This window comes from Ranitomeya variabilis, chromosome 5, assembly GCF_051348905.1.
Source record: "Ranitomeya variabilis isolate aRanVar5 chromosome 5, aRanVar5.hap1, whole genome shotgun sequence".
Taxonomy (NCBI): Eukaryota; Metazoa; Chordata; class Amphibia; order Anura; family Dendrobatidae; genus Ranitomeya; species Ranitomeya variabilis.
The window spans coordinates 50,171,694-50,184,873 of record NC_135236.1 but is presented as its reverse complement, the minus strand read 5'-3'; the positions used below and the strand labels follow the sequence as shown (position 1 = coordinate 50,184,873).

Genomic DNA, 13,180 nt, shown 5'->3' with positions numbered 1-13,180 from the left:
ATATGGCCGGCACACACTATTATGGGACATATATGGCCGGCACACACTATTATGGGGCATATATGGCCGGCACACACTATTATGGGGCATATATGGCCGGCACACACTATTATGGGACATATATGGCCGGCACACACTATTATGGGGCATATATGGCCGGCACACACTATTATGGGACATATATGGCCGGCACACACTATTATGGGGCATATATGGCTGTCTCTCACTGGTATACGGCGATCTGTGATGTTATAGGCGTTCAGCCCTCATGATGCTACATGTCGCCCACAACCATCTCCCTATTTCTGTCTCCACACTGATAACACAGGTATGCCATACCTGGTATGGAATAGGCGGCACAGCTCGTCCTGTACCTGCTCCGAGGAGACACAAACCGGCAGCTGTGACCGCAACGCCGACTATCGGCATCATCCAGTCAGGTAAAAAAAAAATAGAGAAACCGTTGAGGCGTAGAGCGCATGCGTGGTACATTAGCGAACCTTTACTACACGCAGGCGCACTGGTGAGTTTGTGCGCATGCGCGGTACAATGGCCGGGACTCGTCCTGACGGTGCTGTGTTGTTGCTGCTGAAACAGTAACCCTTTGCTCGCTGCAGCTATCGTGTCCGGTCACTGCTCACCCGTTGCAGCGGGACAGGCTGGTTTCTGCTTTTCACACTTATGCGTGTTTGTAGTTATTTGCATAGTATGGTTGCTGCTATCATCTGGACAATTGCACGAATAGCAATTCCATAATGTTTCCTGATGTGTATACTGGGATCTGCGTGGTGTCTGCTGGGCAGCCATGGTGGGGCCAGTAGTGGACCAGGGAATTGTTATTTAAAGGGGAACTCCACAGTGTGATGCTCTACGCTGCACGTTAACCCCTTATTGATGCTTCTCCCGAGCCAGCGCCGCCGTGTTTGCACTTTTTATACAATAAGTTTTATTTATTTTTTTGCTATAGGTACAACATATTGACATTTTATTAACCCTTTCCCACCTTGGAAAATTTTTCACTATTCGCCTCCCTTTAAAAATTCAGACCTTTTTTTTTTTTTTTTTTTACATTTTTCGACTGATACGGCCGTACGACGACTTCTTTATTTTTTCAGGATGAGTTGTAGTTTTGAATATGATTAATATACTGTATAAAGGGAAAAAATGAGGGGAGGAAAAACGTCCAACTGGAGAAAGAAATGAGATTTTGTGATTTGGGTTTGTTTTCCGACGTTCTCTTTGTGGTAAGGTGGACCTGTCCTTCTGGGATATTGTCTTCAGACGCCGTGTTTATTTTTCGCTCGACACCAGATATTGTTGTTATCAGCCCCTCGCTGGGGTCTGTAGGATTTTCTGATCTCTGGACAGATGAGGATGTAAGAGCTGGGGAGGGGGGTGAACACTTTTGCAACCCTGGGAATCATGGATCCTGGTGGTTCATCTGGTGGATAAAGCTGACACATAATAGTAAAGAGAAGTGAGACTCGCGGTCATGAGACTAGTGGTCAGGTCCGCCGTACACTGTCAGTCCGCGCCGTATGTGCAGCCGTGAGAGCGACGAGTCCGTGTATCGCACTGCTGCTGTCTGACACGTGAGTGCTCGGGTCTGTTACTGTCTCTGAGGGCTCATTTCACTGTCAGCAAGTGATCTGTGGGATTTATGTGCCTCATATGTATTAGATGTGTGTTATGAGGTTCTGCAGCAGCTGAGGTGTAGTATGACGTTCTGCGGTAGCTGAGGTGTATGATGAGGTTCTGCAGCAGCTGAGGTGTAGTATGAGGTTCTGCGGCAGCTGAGGTGTGTTATGAGGTTCTGCGGCAGCTGAGGTGTGTTATGAGGTTCTGCAGCAGCTGAGGTGTATTATGAGGTTCTGCGGCAGCTGAGGTATATGATGAGGTTCTGCAGCAGCTGAGGTGTAGTATGAGGTTCTGCAGCAGCTGAGGAGTATTATGAGGTTATGCGGCAGCTGAGGTGTAGTATGAGGTTCTGCACCAGCTGAGGTGTATTATGAGGTTATGTAGCAGCTGAGGTGTATTAAGAGGTTCTGCGCCAGCTGAGGTGTCCTTTGTGAAATTCTGTATCAGCTGGAGCCTGTATTATGGTTACAGCAGCTGCTGAAGAACCTCTTGTTTCAGCAGTGATCTATGGTGGATAGCTCTGGAGGAGGAGATAAGCGGTGCCTATGTAGCCCCATCTGTATCGGACACCACCATGTGATGATTGTACACTTACTACTTACAGAAACACTTATAACGTTTCTTGTAGATCGAAATTGTGGTTGAAAGTGGAAATCAAGCGAAACATAAAAGGGGAAGTTTAAAATGTGTAAGATCCTCAAAATGAAGGAGCCGCCAACGACGCTCCCTAGAATGGGACAGAATGGTGTTTCCTACTCCTGTCCGCGGATGTGACTGGTGACGCAGCTCAGCACCATTCACTGTATAAGAGTTGATCTGCAGTGCTCGTGCTATCGTTTTATGCAAAGTTTGGTGAAGCGACAACCATTTACCGTAATTACTCTGACTTTGGCTTTTCAGGTTTTTTGAGCTTCACCTTTTGTTCGATCCTGCCGTCTCCGGTTATAAGATGACCCTTCAGTTCTTGATGAGCCTCATCCTGCCCGGTCTCTGCTCTGCGGCTATCTCCTGTTATGATGACCATGGACAACCTGTGGACTGGTGAGGACTGATACTGGGCTATGTCATACAACAGTGAGCTATGCAGAGGCCATGCACATGCGGCAAATACTACAGCACTTTTTGCTACCAGATGTGGGGGGAATTTCACATCCTTTTCTTTTTGACCATGAAAATGTACTTTTTTTTTTTTTTTTTAATTTGATTTAATTTATTTTTGTATGTGAAAAATGTATGGTATTTGTCACAGCTTATAGATGTTCAGAGGACCAAAATGCTCTTACAGTAAAGAATCCTTCCTGCCTTTTTGTTCTCTATCATCAGGTTCATTGTGTACAAACTGCCTCGGTTAGATCACACTCCTGAAGCGGGCATAAAATACATGTACCAGGACAGTAACAGCAACGGATGGGTGACTGGCGCCTCATTAATGAATGACACAGAAAGCGCGGTGGGAAGAACACTCAGTCAGCTCTATCAATCTTCTGATTCCAAGGTAACGCCATATTATACTTCATTGTATCCCCTACATGCACCTTCAAGACTAGAGGTCCCAACCTAATTACCTAGAGAGCCACATTCAGCTCTGAAAGATGGCTGATAGCCTCGTTCTATGCGAAGACATCTTAGAAACCCCCCAGAATGCCCCTTTTGAAAGTTATAATTGCAGAGTGCCCCCCTGTAAGATAATAATGCAGCAAGTGTTCCAATATTGATGTAGTAATGCCCATAGTGTCCCCTTATAAAGTAATAATACTGCCACAGTGCCCTCATAAAATAGCAATGCCCCCACAGTGCCCTCTTATAAAGTAATAAGGTCCCCACAGTGCCCTCATAAATAATAATAATAATTTTTATTTATATAGCGCCAACATATTCCGCAGCGCTTTACAACTTATAGAGGGGACTTGTACAGACAATAGACATTACAGCATAACAGAAATCACAGTTCAAAACAGATACCAGGAGGAATGAGGGCCCTGCTCGCAAGCTTACAAACTATGAGGAAAAGGGGGGACACGAGAGGTGGATGGTAACAATTGCTTTAGTTATTTGGACCAGCCATAGTGTAAGGCTCGGGTGTTCATGTAAAGCTGCATGAACCAGTTGACAGCCTAAGTATGTAGCAGTACAGACACAGAGGCTATTAACTGCATAAAGTGTATGAGAACACGATGCAAGGAACCTGATTATGTGTTTGTTTGTTTTTTGAATGGGCCACACAGGGATGGTTAGGTTAATGCGTTGAGGCGGTAGGCCAGTCTGAACAAATGAGTTTTTAGGGCACGCTTAAAACTGTGGAGATTGGAGATTAATCGTATTAACCTAGGTAGTGCATTCCAAAGAGTCGGCGCAGCACGTGTAAAGTCTTGGAGACGGGAGTGGGAGGTTCTGATTATTGAGGATGCTAACCTGAGGTCATTAGCGGAGCGGAGGGCACGGGTAGGGTGGTAGACTGAGACCAGAGAGGAGATGTAGGGTGGTGCTGAGCCATGGAGTGCTTTGTGGATGAGGGTAGTAGTTTTGTACTGGATTCTGGAGTGGATGGGTAGCCAGTGTAATGACTGGCACAAGGTAGAGGCATCGGTGTAACGGTTGGTGAGGAATATGATCCTGGCAGCAGCATTCAGGACAGATTGGAGCGGGGAGAGTTTGGTAAGAGGGAGGCCGATTAGTAGAGAGTTACAATAGTCCAGACGAGAATGAATAAGTGAGACAGTAAGAGTTTTTGCAGAGTCGAAAGTAAGAAAAGGGTGAATTCTAGAAATGTTTTTGAGATGCAGATAAGAAGAGCGAGCCAGTGATCGGATGTGGGGGGTGAATGAAAGCTCGGAATCAAGGATGACCCCAAGGCAGCGTGCATGTTGCTTTGGAGTAATGGTGGAACCGCACACGGAGATGGCAATGTCAGGCAAAGGTAGGTTAGTAGAGGGAGAGAACACGAGGAGTTCAGTTTTTGACAGGTTCAGTTTCATAAAGTAATAAGGCCCCCACAGTGCCCTCATAAAGTACTAAGGCCCCCACAGTGCCCTCTTATAAAGTAATAATACCGCCACAGTGCCCTCATAAAGTAATAACGCCCCCACAGTGCCCTCTTATAAAGTAATAAGGCCCCCACAGTGCCCTCATATACAATAATAATGCCCCCACAGTGCCCTCATAAAGTAATAAGGCCCCCACAGTGCCCTCTTATAAAGTAATAAGGCCCCCACAGTGCCCTCATATACAATAATAAGGCCCCCACAGTGCCCTCATAAAGTAATAAGGCCCCCACAGTGCCCTCATAAAGTAATTAGGCCCCCACAGTGCCCATCAGCGATAATGGAATAATGTCCCTTCCAACGCCCATCAGCGATCCCCACGACAGGATTGCGGGGAGCTGATGGCATTGTCATGGCTGCCGGGAGTCTGCTGGAGGCACACCGTATCTATTATGTTTGTGGCCTGTGGTTGGGCTTCACAGTAAATCGGTAATTTTATCATACACTGCGATATTAAGGTATTGCAATGTAACAGAATAAAAACATTAAATACATTGATATAAATAAAATGAGATATACACTACGGTTCCAAAGTTTAGGGTCACCCAGACAATTTTGTGTTTTCCATGATAACTCATACTTTTATTAATCAAATTAGTTGCCAAATAAATTGAAAATCTAGTCCAGACATTGACAAGGTTCGAAAAAAAGATTTTTATTTGAAATAATAATTTTCTCCTTCAATCTTTGCTCCCTTTGCAGCATTTCCAGCATTGCAGACCTTTGGCATTCTAGCAGTTAATTTGCTGAGGTAATCTGGAGACATTTCCCCCCATGCTTCCAGAAGCCCCTCCCACAAGTTGATTAGCCTTGATGGACACTTTTTGCACCATATGGTCAAGCTGCTCCCACAACAGCTCAATGGGGCTGAGCTCTGGTGACTGCGCTGGCCACTCCATTACAGATAGAATACCAGCTGCTGCTTCTTCCCTAGATAGTTCCAGTATAATTTGGAGGTGTGCTTTGGGTCATTGTCCTGTTGTAGGATGAAATTGGCTCCAATCAAGCGCTGTCCACAGGGTATGGCATGGCGTTGCAAAATGGAGTGATAGCCTTCCTTATTCAAAATCCCTTTTACCTTGTACAAATCTCCCACTTTACCAGCTCTAAAGCAACCCCAGACCATCCCATTACCTCCACCATGCTTGACAGATGGCGTCAGACTCTCCCAGCATCTTTTCAGTTGTTCTTCTGTGTGATCCAAACACCTCAAACTTGGATTCGTCTGTCCATAACACTTTTTTCCAATCTTCCTCTGACCAATGTCTGTGTTCTTTTGCCCATATTAATCTTTTCCTTTTATTAGCCAGTCTCATATGCGGCTTTTCCTTTTCCACTCTGCCCTGAAGGCCAGCATCCCGGAGTCGCCTCTTCACTGTAGACGTTGACACTGGTGTTTTGCGTGTACTATTTAATAAAGCTGCCAGTTGAGGACCTGTGAGGCGTCGATTTCTCAAACTACAGACTCTAATATACTTGTTGCTCAGTTGTGCAGCGCGGCCTCCCACTTCTCTTTCTACTCTGGTTAGAGCCTGTTTGTGCTCTCCTCTGAAGGGAGTAGGACACACCGTTGTAGGAAATCTTCAGTTTCTTGCCAATTTCTCGCATGGAATAGCCTTCATTTCTAAGAACAAGAATAGACTGTCGAGTTTCATATGAAATTTCTTTTTTTCTGGCCATTTTGACAGTTCAATGGAACCAACAAATTTAATGCTTCAGATTCTCAACCAGCTCAAAGGAAGGTCAGGTTTATAGGTTCTCTAATCAGCCAAACTGTTTTCAGCTGTGCTAACATACCCTTGAAAACCCTTGTGCAAGTATTCTAACCATCCATTAGCCTTCTTACACAGTTAGCAAACACAAAGTACCATAAGAACACTGGAGTGATAGTTGTTGGAAACCTGTGACGATATTGCATTACAAACCAGACGTTTGCAGCTAGAATAGTCATTTACCACATTAACAATGTATAGAGGGTATTTCTGAATCATTTAATGTTAGCTTCATTGGAAAAAAAACTGTACTTTTCTTTAAAAAATAAGGACATTTCTAAGTGACTCTAAACTTTGGAACGGTAGTGTATCACTTTTTTTGTTGTACAGGATAAATATTCTTAAATATTATATTTAACTTTTCCGGTTACAAATGTGCGATACCAAATTTGTTATTTTATTTATTTTAGATTTTAATTATTTATTGGAAAAGGAGGGTGATATGAACTTCTGTTTTTTTTATATATAATATATGTGGAGGAAAAAAATCTAAAGTGAAAATGGGTCCAATGACCCAATGTGGCTGCAGTTCACCCTGTCACTAAATGTTTCGTTTTTGTCTTCTAGGACGTGGCTTATGTGCTGTACAACGATCAGCCCCCCGTGAAAGGGTCTAATGCCGTCCGTGGCCACACCAAAGGTGCCTGAGTCACTAACTATCTGTATCTGTGCAGGCTTTACTTATTTCCCTAAAGTACACTACTCGTACACAACTCGATGTTCTGAACTACGCGAAAGGCCAAGGCCTGACGTTACAACTTTCCACCATAGTCCTGCTTCTTTCTCCTCCTGGACTGTTCTTTCATTCTCAAAATTCTCAATTAAGAAGGTAAAATTTGTCTTCAGTGAATACAGATTTTCCAATTAGTGAGACGAGAGATGACAGTTAGTGCTTATCATGTTCTATGGAGAATTGTAACTGTAGTTGGGTGAGAACTCGCAGCAGAATGTCTGTGTCGGCCCCTAGCTCGTCCCCTCCATAGAATATTAAGAGCACCAATAGTCATCTCCTATGTCAGTAATGCTCCTGAAAAAGCGCCGCAAAAAGAAAGAGTAAAAACAATGACAAAACCACCAGCGAAGCCTAGGAAAACCTTGACAGTAAAGAGGTCATGTGCTCATATCCCAAGGCTGTGTTCATATAGTTTTTTTTTTGTTTTTTTTAATGGATCCTCCTAAAAAAAAAACCCTTGAAAAACTCTTTCCACTCATTTCAAAGAGGAAAAACACTTTTCTGGTCAAGTGACTTTTTTGAGCTTTTTTTTAATTATTTTTTATTTTTTTGCCCTGAAAAGGTTTTGAAAAACACCTGGTGGTAAAAAAAAAAAAAAAATGAAAGTGTCACTTCCCTAATCCTGATGAAATCCTCTCCAGAATGGGCACCGTCCAATCCAAAGAACGACTCAAAGAAAAAAAAACCCTTCCAAAACCTCTTTAGGAAAAGAAAAAAAATTCTCCCAAAAAATTGGTTTATGCTTGAAAACTTCTTCATTTTTCAGTGCCTCAAAAATTCTGTGTGAACATTGTCTAAGGATATGTGCACAAAAGTTGTTTGTTTGTTTTTTGGAGACTGTCAAAAATGTTTTTTCCTAAGCAGAAAATGCTTCTTCTTTGAGTTTTTGGAGGCGTTTTTCATTTTCTGAAGCATTGTGAAAGAGTTTTTTTTTTGTCTCTGAAGTGTTTGTTTGCAGCTTTTGGATTGGACAGTGTCTGGTTTGCAGCGTTTTCCACCATCAGGAGCCGTTGTTCTGATTGTTGAGTGTGATAGTGTGGGGGACCTCGGGTTCCTATGACTGCAGGAGTTCGTGTTTTCTTCTATTGCTTGCTGTGTCTTTCTCTGTCTGGTTATGAAGTCTATGACAGCTGGGAACTCTCATCATCCTCTGTTTACAGGTGTAGTTCTCCTCGACCAAAAGCAGGGCTTCTGGCTGATACACAGCACTCCGCACTTCCCGCCATCTAGTTCCGAAAAGTACGACTATCCTTCCAATGCCTTTCACAACGGTCAGTCCTTCATCTGCGTCACATACCCATACGCACAGTTCAAAGACATCGGTAAGGAGCACGCAAAGCTGTAACCAAACTGATTCCGGACGGGAACGACTGACCCTCAGATATTTTCTGTGTCGTAGGCACCCAGCTCATGTACAACACCATCACCCCTTATGATTCCTCAATTCCCGATCCCTTCAGTAGCGACTTGCCTGACCTGCAGTCTGCAGCAAAAAAGAAGCAAGTAACCAATCCACCATGGAACCGGCAAATCACCCTTACTTCTGTTGGCGGAAAACCATTCACTAGCTTTGCCAAACATGCAAGATTTGGAGATGGTAAGATATTTTTCTACCGGTTTGTTATAGGGTAAAAGGAGCCGGGTTACTGTAATAAGAGGTTACAGGGTAATAAGAGGATCAGGAGCCGGGTTACTGTAATAAGAGATTACAGGGGTAATAAGAGGATCAGGAGCTGGGTTACTGTAATAAGAGGTTACAGGGTAATAAGAGGATCAGGAGCCGGGTTACTGTAATAAGAGGTTACAGGGTAATAAGAGGATCAGGAGCCGGGTTACTGTAATAAGAGGTTACAGGGGTAATAAGAGGATCAGTAGTCGGGTTACTGTAATAAGAGGTGATAGGGGTAATAAGACGATCAGGAGCCGGGTTACTGTAATAAGAGGTTACAGGGGTAATAAGAGGATCAGGAGCCGGGTTACTGTAATAAGAGGTTACAGGGTAATAAGAGGATCAGGAGCCGGGTTACTGTAATAAGAGGTTACAGGGTAATAAGAGGATCAGGAGCCGGGTTACTGTAATAAGAGGTTACAGGGGTAATAAGATGTCCAGGAGCCGGGTTACTGTAATAAGAGGTTACAGGGTAATAAGGGGATCAGGAGCCGGGTTACTGTAATAAGAGGTAACAGGGGTAATAAGAGGATCAGGAGCCGGGTTACTGTAATAAGAGGTTACAGGGTAATAAGAGGATCAGGAGCCGGGTTACTGTAATAAGAGGTTACAGGGGTAATAAGAGGATCAGTAGTCGGGTTACTGTAATAAGAGGTGATAGGGGTAATAAGAGGATCAGGAGCCGGGTTACTGTAATAAGAGGTTACAGGGTAATAAGAGGATCAGGAGCCGGGTTACTGTAATAAGAGGTTACAGGGTAATAAGAGGATCAGGAGCCGGGTTACTGTAATAAGAGGTTACAGGGGTAATAAGATGTCCAGGAGCCGGGTTACTGTAATAAGAGGTTACAGGGTAATAAGGGGATCAGGAGCCGGGTTACTGTAATAAGAGGTAACAGGGGTAATAAGAGGATCAGGAGCCGGGTTACTGTAATAAGAGGTTACAGGGTAATAAGAGGATCAGGAGCCGGGTTACTGTAATAAGAGGTTACAGGGTAATAAGAGGATCAGGAGCCGGGTTACTGTAATAAGAGGTTACAGGGGTAATAAGAGGATCAGGAGCCGGGTTACTGTAATAAGAGGTTACAGGAGTAATAAGGGGATCAGGAGCCGGGTTACTGTAACAAGAGGTTACAGGGGTAATAAGAGGATCAGGAGCCGGGTTACTGTAATAAGAGGTTACAGGGTAATAAGAGGATCAGGAGCCGGGTTACTGTAATAAGAGGTTACAGGGGTAATAAGAGGGTCAGGAGCCGGGTTACTGTAATAAAAGGTTACAGGGTAATAAGAGGATCAGGAGCCGGGTTACTGCAATAAGAGGTTACAGGGTAATAAGAGGATCAGGAGCCGGGTTACTGTAATAAGAGGTTACAGGGTAATAAGAGGATCAGGAGCCAGGTTACTGTAATAAGAGGTTACAGGGGTAATAAGAGGATCAGGAGCCGGGTTACTGTAATAAGAGGTTACAGGGTAATAAGAGGATCAGGAGCCGGGTTACTGCAATAAGAGGTTACAGGGGTAATAAGAGGGTCAGGAGCCAGGTTACTGTAATAAAAGGTTACAGGGTAATAAGAGGATCAGGAGCCGGGTTACTGCAATAAGAGGTTACAGGGTAATAAGAGGATCAGGAGCCGGGTTACTGTAATAAGAGGTTACAGGGGTAATAAGAGGATCAGGAGCCGGGTTACTGTAATAAGAGGTTACAGGAGTAATAAGGGGATCAGGAGCCGGGTTACTGTAACAAGAGGTTACAGGGGTAATAAGAGGATCAGGAGCCGGGTTACTGTAATAAGAGGTTACAGGGTAATAAGAGGATCAGGAGCCGGGTTACTGCAATAAGAGGTTACAGGGTAATAAGAGGATCAGGAGCCGGGTTACTGTAATAAGAGGTTACAGGGTAATAAGAGGATCAGGAGCCGGGTTACTGTAATAAGAGGTTACAGGGGTAATAAGAGGATCAGGAGCCGGGTTACTGTAATAAGAGGTTACAGGGGTAATAAGAGGATCAGGAGCCGGGTTACTGTAATAAGAGGTTACAGGAGTAATAAGGGGATCAGGAGCCGGGTTACTGTAACAAGAGGTTACAGGGGTAATAAGAGGATCAGGAGCCGGGTTACTGTAATAAGAGGTTACAGGGGTAATAAGAGGATCAGGAGCCGGGTTACTGTAATAAGAGGTTACAGGGGTAATAAGGGGATCAGGAGCCGGGTTACTGTAATAAGAGGTTACAGGAGTAATAAGGGGATCAGGAGCCGGGTTACTGTAATAAGAGGTTACAGGGTAATAAGAGGATCAGGAGCCGGGTTACTGTAATAAGAGGGTACAGGGTAATAAGAGGATCAGGAGCCGGGTTACTGTAATAAGAGGTTACAGGAGTAATAAGGGGATCAGGAGCCGGGTTACTGTAATAAGAGGTTACAGGGGTAATAAGAGGATCAGGAGCCGGGTTACTGTAATAAGAGGTTACAGGAGTAATAAGGGGATCAGGAGCCGGGTTACTGTAATAAGAGGTTACAGGGTAATAAGAGGATCAGGAGCCAGGTTACTGTAATAAGAGGTTACAGGGTAATAAGAGGATCAGGAGCCGGGTTACTGTAATAAGCGGTTACAGGGTAATAAGAGGATCAGGAGCCGGGTTACTGTAATAAGAGGTTACAGGGTAATAAGAGGATCAGGAGCCGGGTTACTGTAATAAGAGGTTACAGGGTAATAAGGGGATCAGGAGCCGGGTTACTGTAATAAGAGGTTACAGGGGTAATAAGAGGATCAGGAGCCGGGTTACTGTAATAAGAGGTTACAGGGTAATAAGAGGATCAGGAGCCGGGTTACTGTAATAAGAGGTTACAGGGGTAATAAGAGGATCAGGAGCCGGGTTACTGTAATAAGAGGTTACTGGGGTAATAAGAGGATCAGGAGCCGGGTTACTGTAATAAGAGGTTACAGGGTAATAAGAGGATCAGGAGCCGGGTTACTGTAATAAGAGGTTACAGGGTAATAAGAGGATCAGGAGCCGGGTTACTGTAATAAGAGGTTACAGGGTAATAAGAGGATCAGGAGCCGGGTTACTGTAATAAGGGGTTACAGGGTAATAAGAGGATCAGGAGCCGGGTTACTGTAATAAGAGGTTACAGGGTAATAAGAGGATCAGGAGCCGGGTTACTGTAATAAGAGGTTACAGGGTAATAAGAGGATCAGGAGCCGGGTTACTGTAATAAGGGGTTACAGGGTAATAAGAGGATCAGGAGCCGGGTTACTGTAATAAGAGGTTACAGGGTAATAAGAGGATCAGGAGCCGGGTTACTGTAATAAGAGGTTACAGGGGTAATAAGAGGATCAGGAGCTGGGTTACTGTAATAAGAGGTTACAGGGTAATAAGAGGATTAGGAGCCGGGTTACTGTAATAAGAGGTTACAGGGTAATAAGAGGATCAGGAGCCGGGTTACTGTAATAAGAGGTTACAGGGATATCATGTTGTTGCCTTGTTTCCTCCACAGATCTGTATTCTGGTTGGGTGTCTTCGGTGCTGAAGTCGGACCTGTGTGTGCAGTTCTGGTTGAATTCCCGCGGCATTCTCCCCTCCAATTGCTCTTTATCGTATAATACATATGACATTGAGGAAATCTCCTTCGGCTCCTCCGTCAGTTACTCATCTCACATTGACCACTCCAAGTGGTGTGTGACCTGGTCTGACTCTCCCGGCTGGGCCTGCATCGGTGATATGAATCGAGATCGTGAGGAAATGCAGAGAGGAGGGGGAACATTGTGTACCTCAGACCCCATCATCTGGAAATCTTTTAAAATCTTAGTATTTAATTACAGCAAATGTGACAAAGTATGAAAGTGATGTCACCGGTGATGATGACACTGTTGAGTTGTCATGTCTCCACTGTCCGTACAATGTGTTGTTCCCAAAAATCAAGTTATGCCCTTGTGCCCTTAAGCTTGTGTTATTTTGTTTTCTACTGGTGATTTACTTCTGTGATGTTTAATCAATTAATACAATTTGGATTTTTGCATTCTTTTTTTAAATAAAAAAAAAGTGAAACTGATAACTTGGCATTTATTACATCAATGTCAGGCAGCTGCTGTTAAAGCATCAAAAGTGTCCTAGGCTGGAAACGTGAACAAGCATCATGGTAAATATTTGAGATATAGAAATACCTGTAGGAACCACTAGAGGGCAGCATCCTATCACTGTCTGCCTGTGTTTCGCTTGCAGGGCTGCATTAGCAGGCGCTTTCAGCTGTGGTTCATTACAGCCATTGCTCAGAAGAGCAGGAAACTTACCTAGAAACACCTTAGATTACGTCTCGGTTTCATCTACGGTC

General features: G+C 44.1%; 1 protein-coding gene across 4 annotated transcripts in view; it reads left to right on the top strand.

Annotated features, from left to right (window-relative positions):
* Window positions 1-12,878, top strand: part of DNASE2 (deoxyribonuclease 2, lysosomal) — a 54,340-nt gene extending 41,462 nt beyond the window's left edge. For 3 of the 4 annotated variants that reach the window (XM_077261900.1, XM_077261901.1, XM_077261902.1), the window contains exons 3-8: window positions 2,539-2,679; window positions 2,962-3,133; window positions 7,019-7,091; window positions 8,345-8,506; window positions 8,584-8,781; window positions 12,347-12,878. In XM_077261900.1, the coding sequence (XP_077118015.1) occupies window positions 2,588-2,679; window positions 2,962-3,133; window positions 7,019-7,091; window positions 8,345-8,506; window positions 8,584-8,781; window positions 12,347-12,690 (1,041 nt within the window). In that variant the 5' untranslated portion in view covers window positions 2,539-2,587 and the 3' untranslated portion in view covers window positions 12,691-12,878. Of the gene's footprint in view, window positions 1-1,499; window positions 1,593-2,538; window positions 2,680-2,961; window positions 3,134-7,018; window positions 7,092-8,344; window positions 8,507-8,583; window positions 8,782-12,346 lie in introns of those variants that run through there. The other variant, XM_077261903.1, reaches the window with a different exon arrangement.
* Window positions 12,879-13,180: the final 302 nt, after the last annotated feature.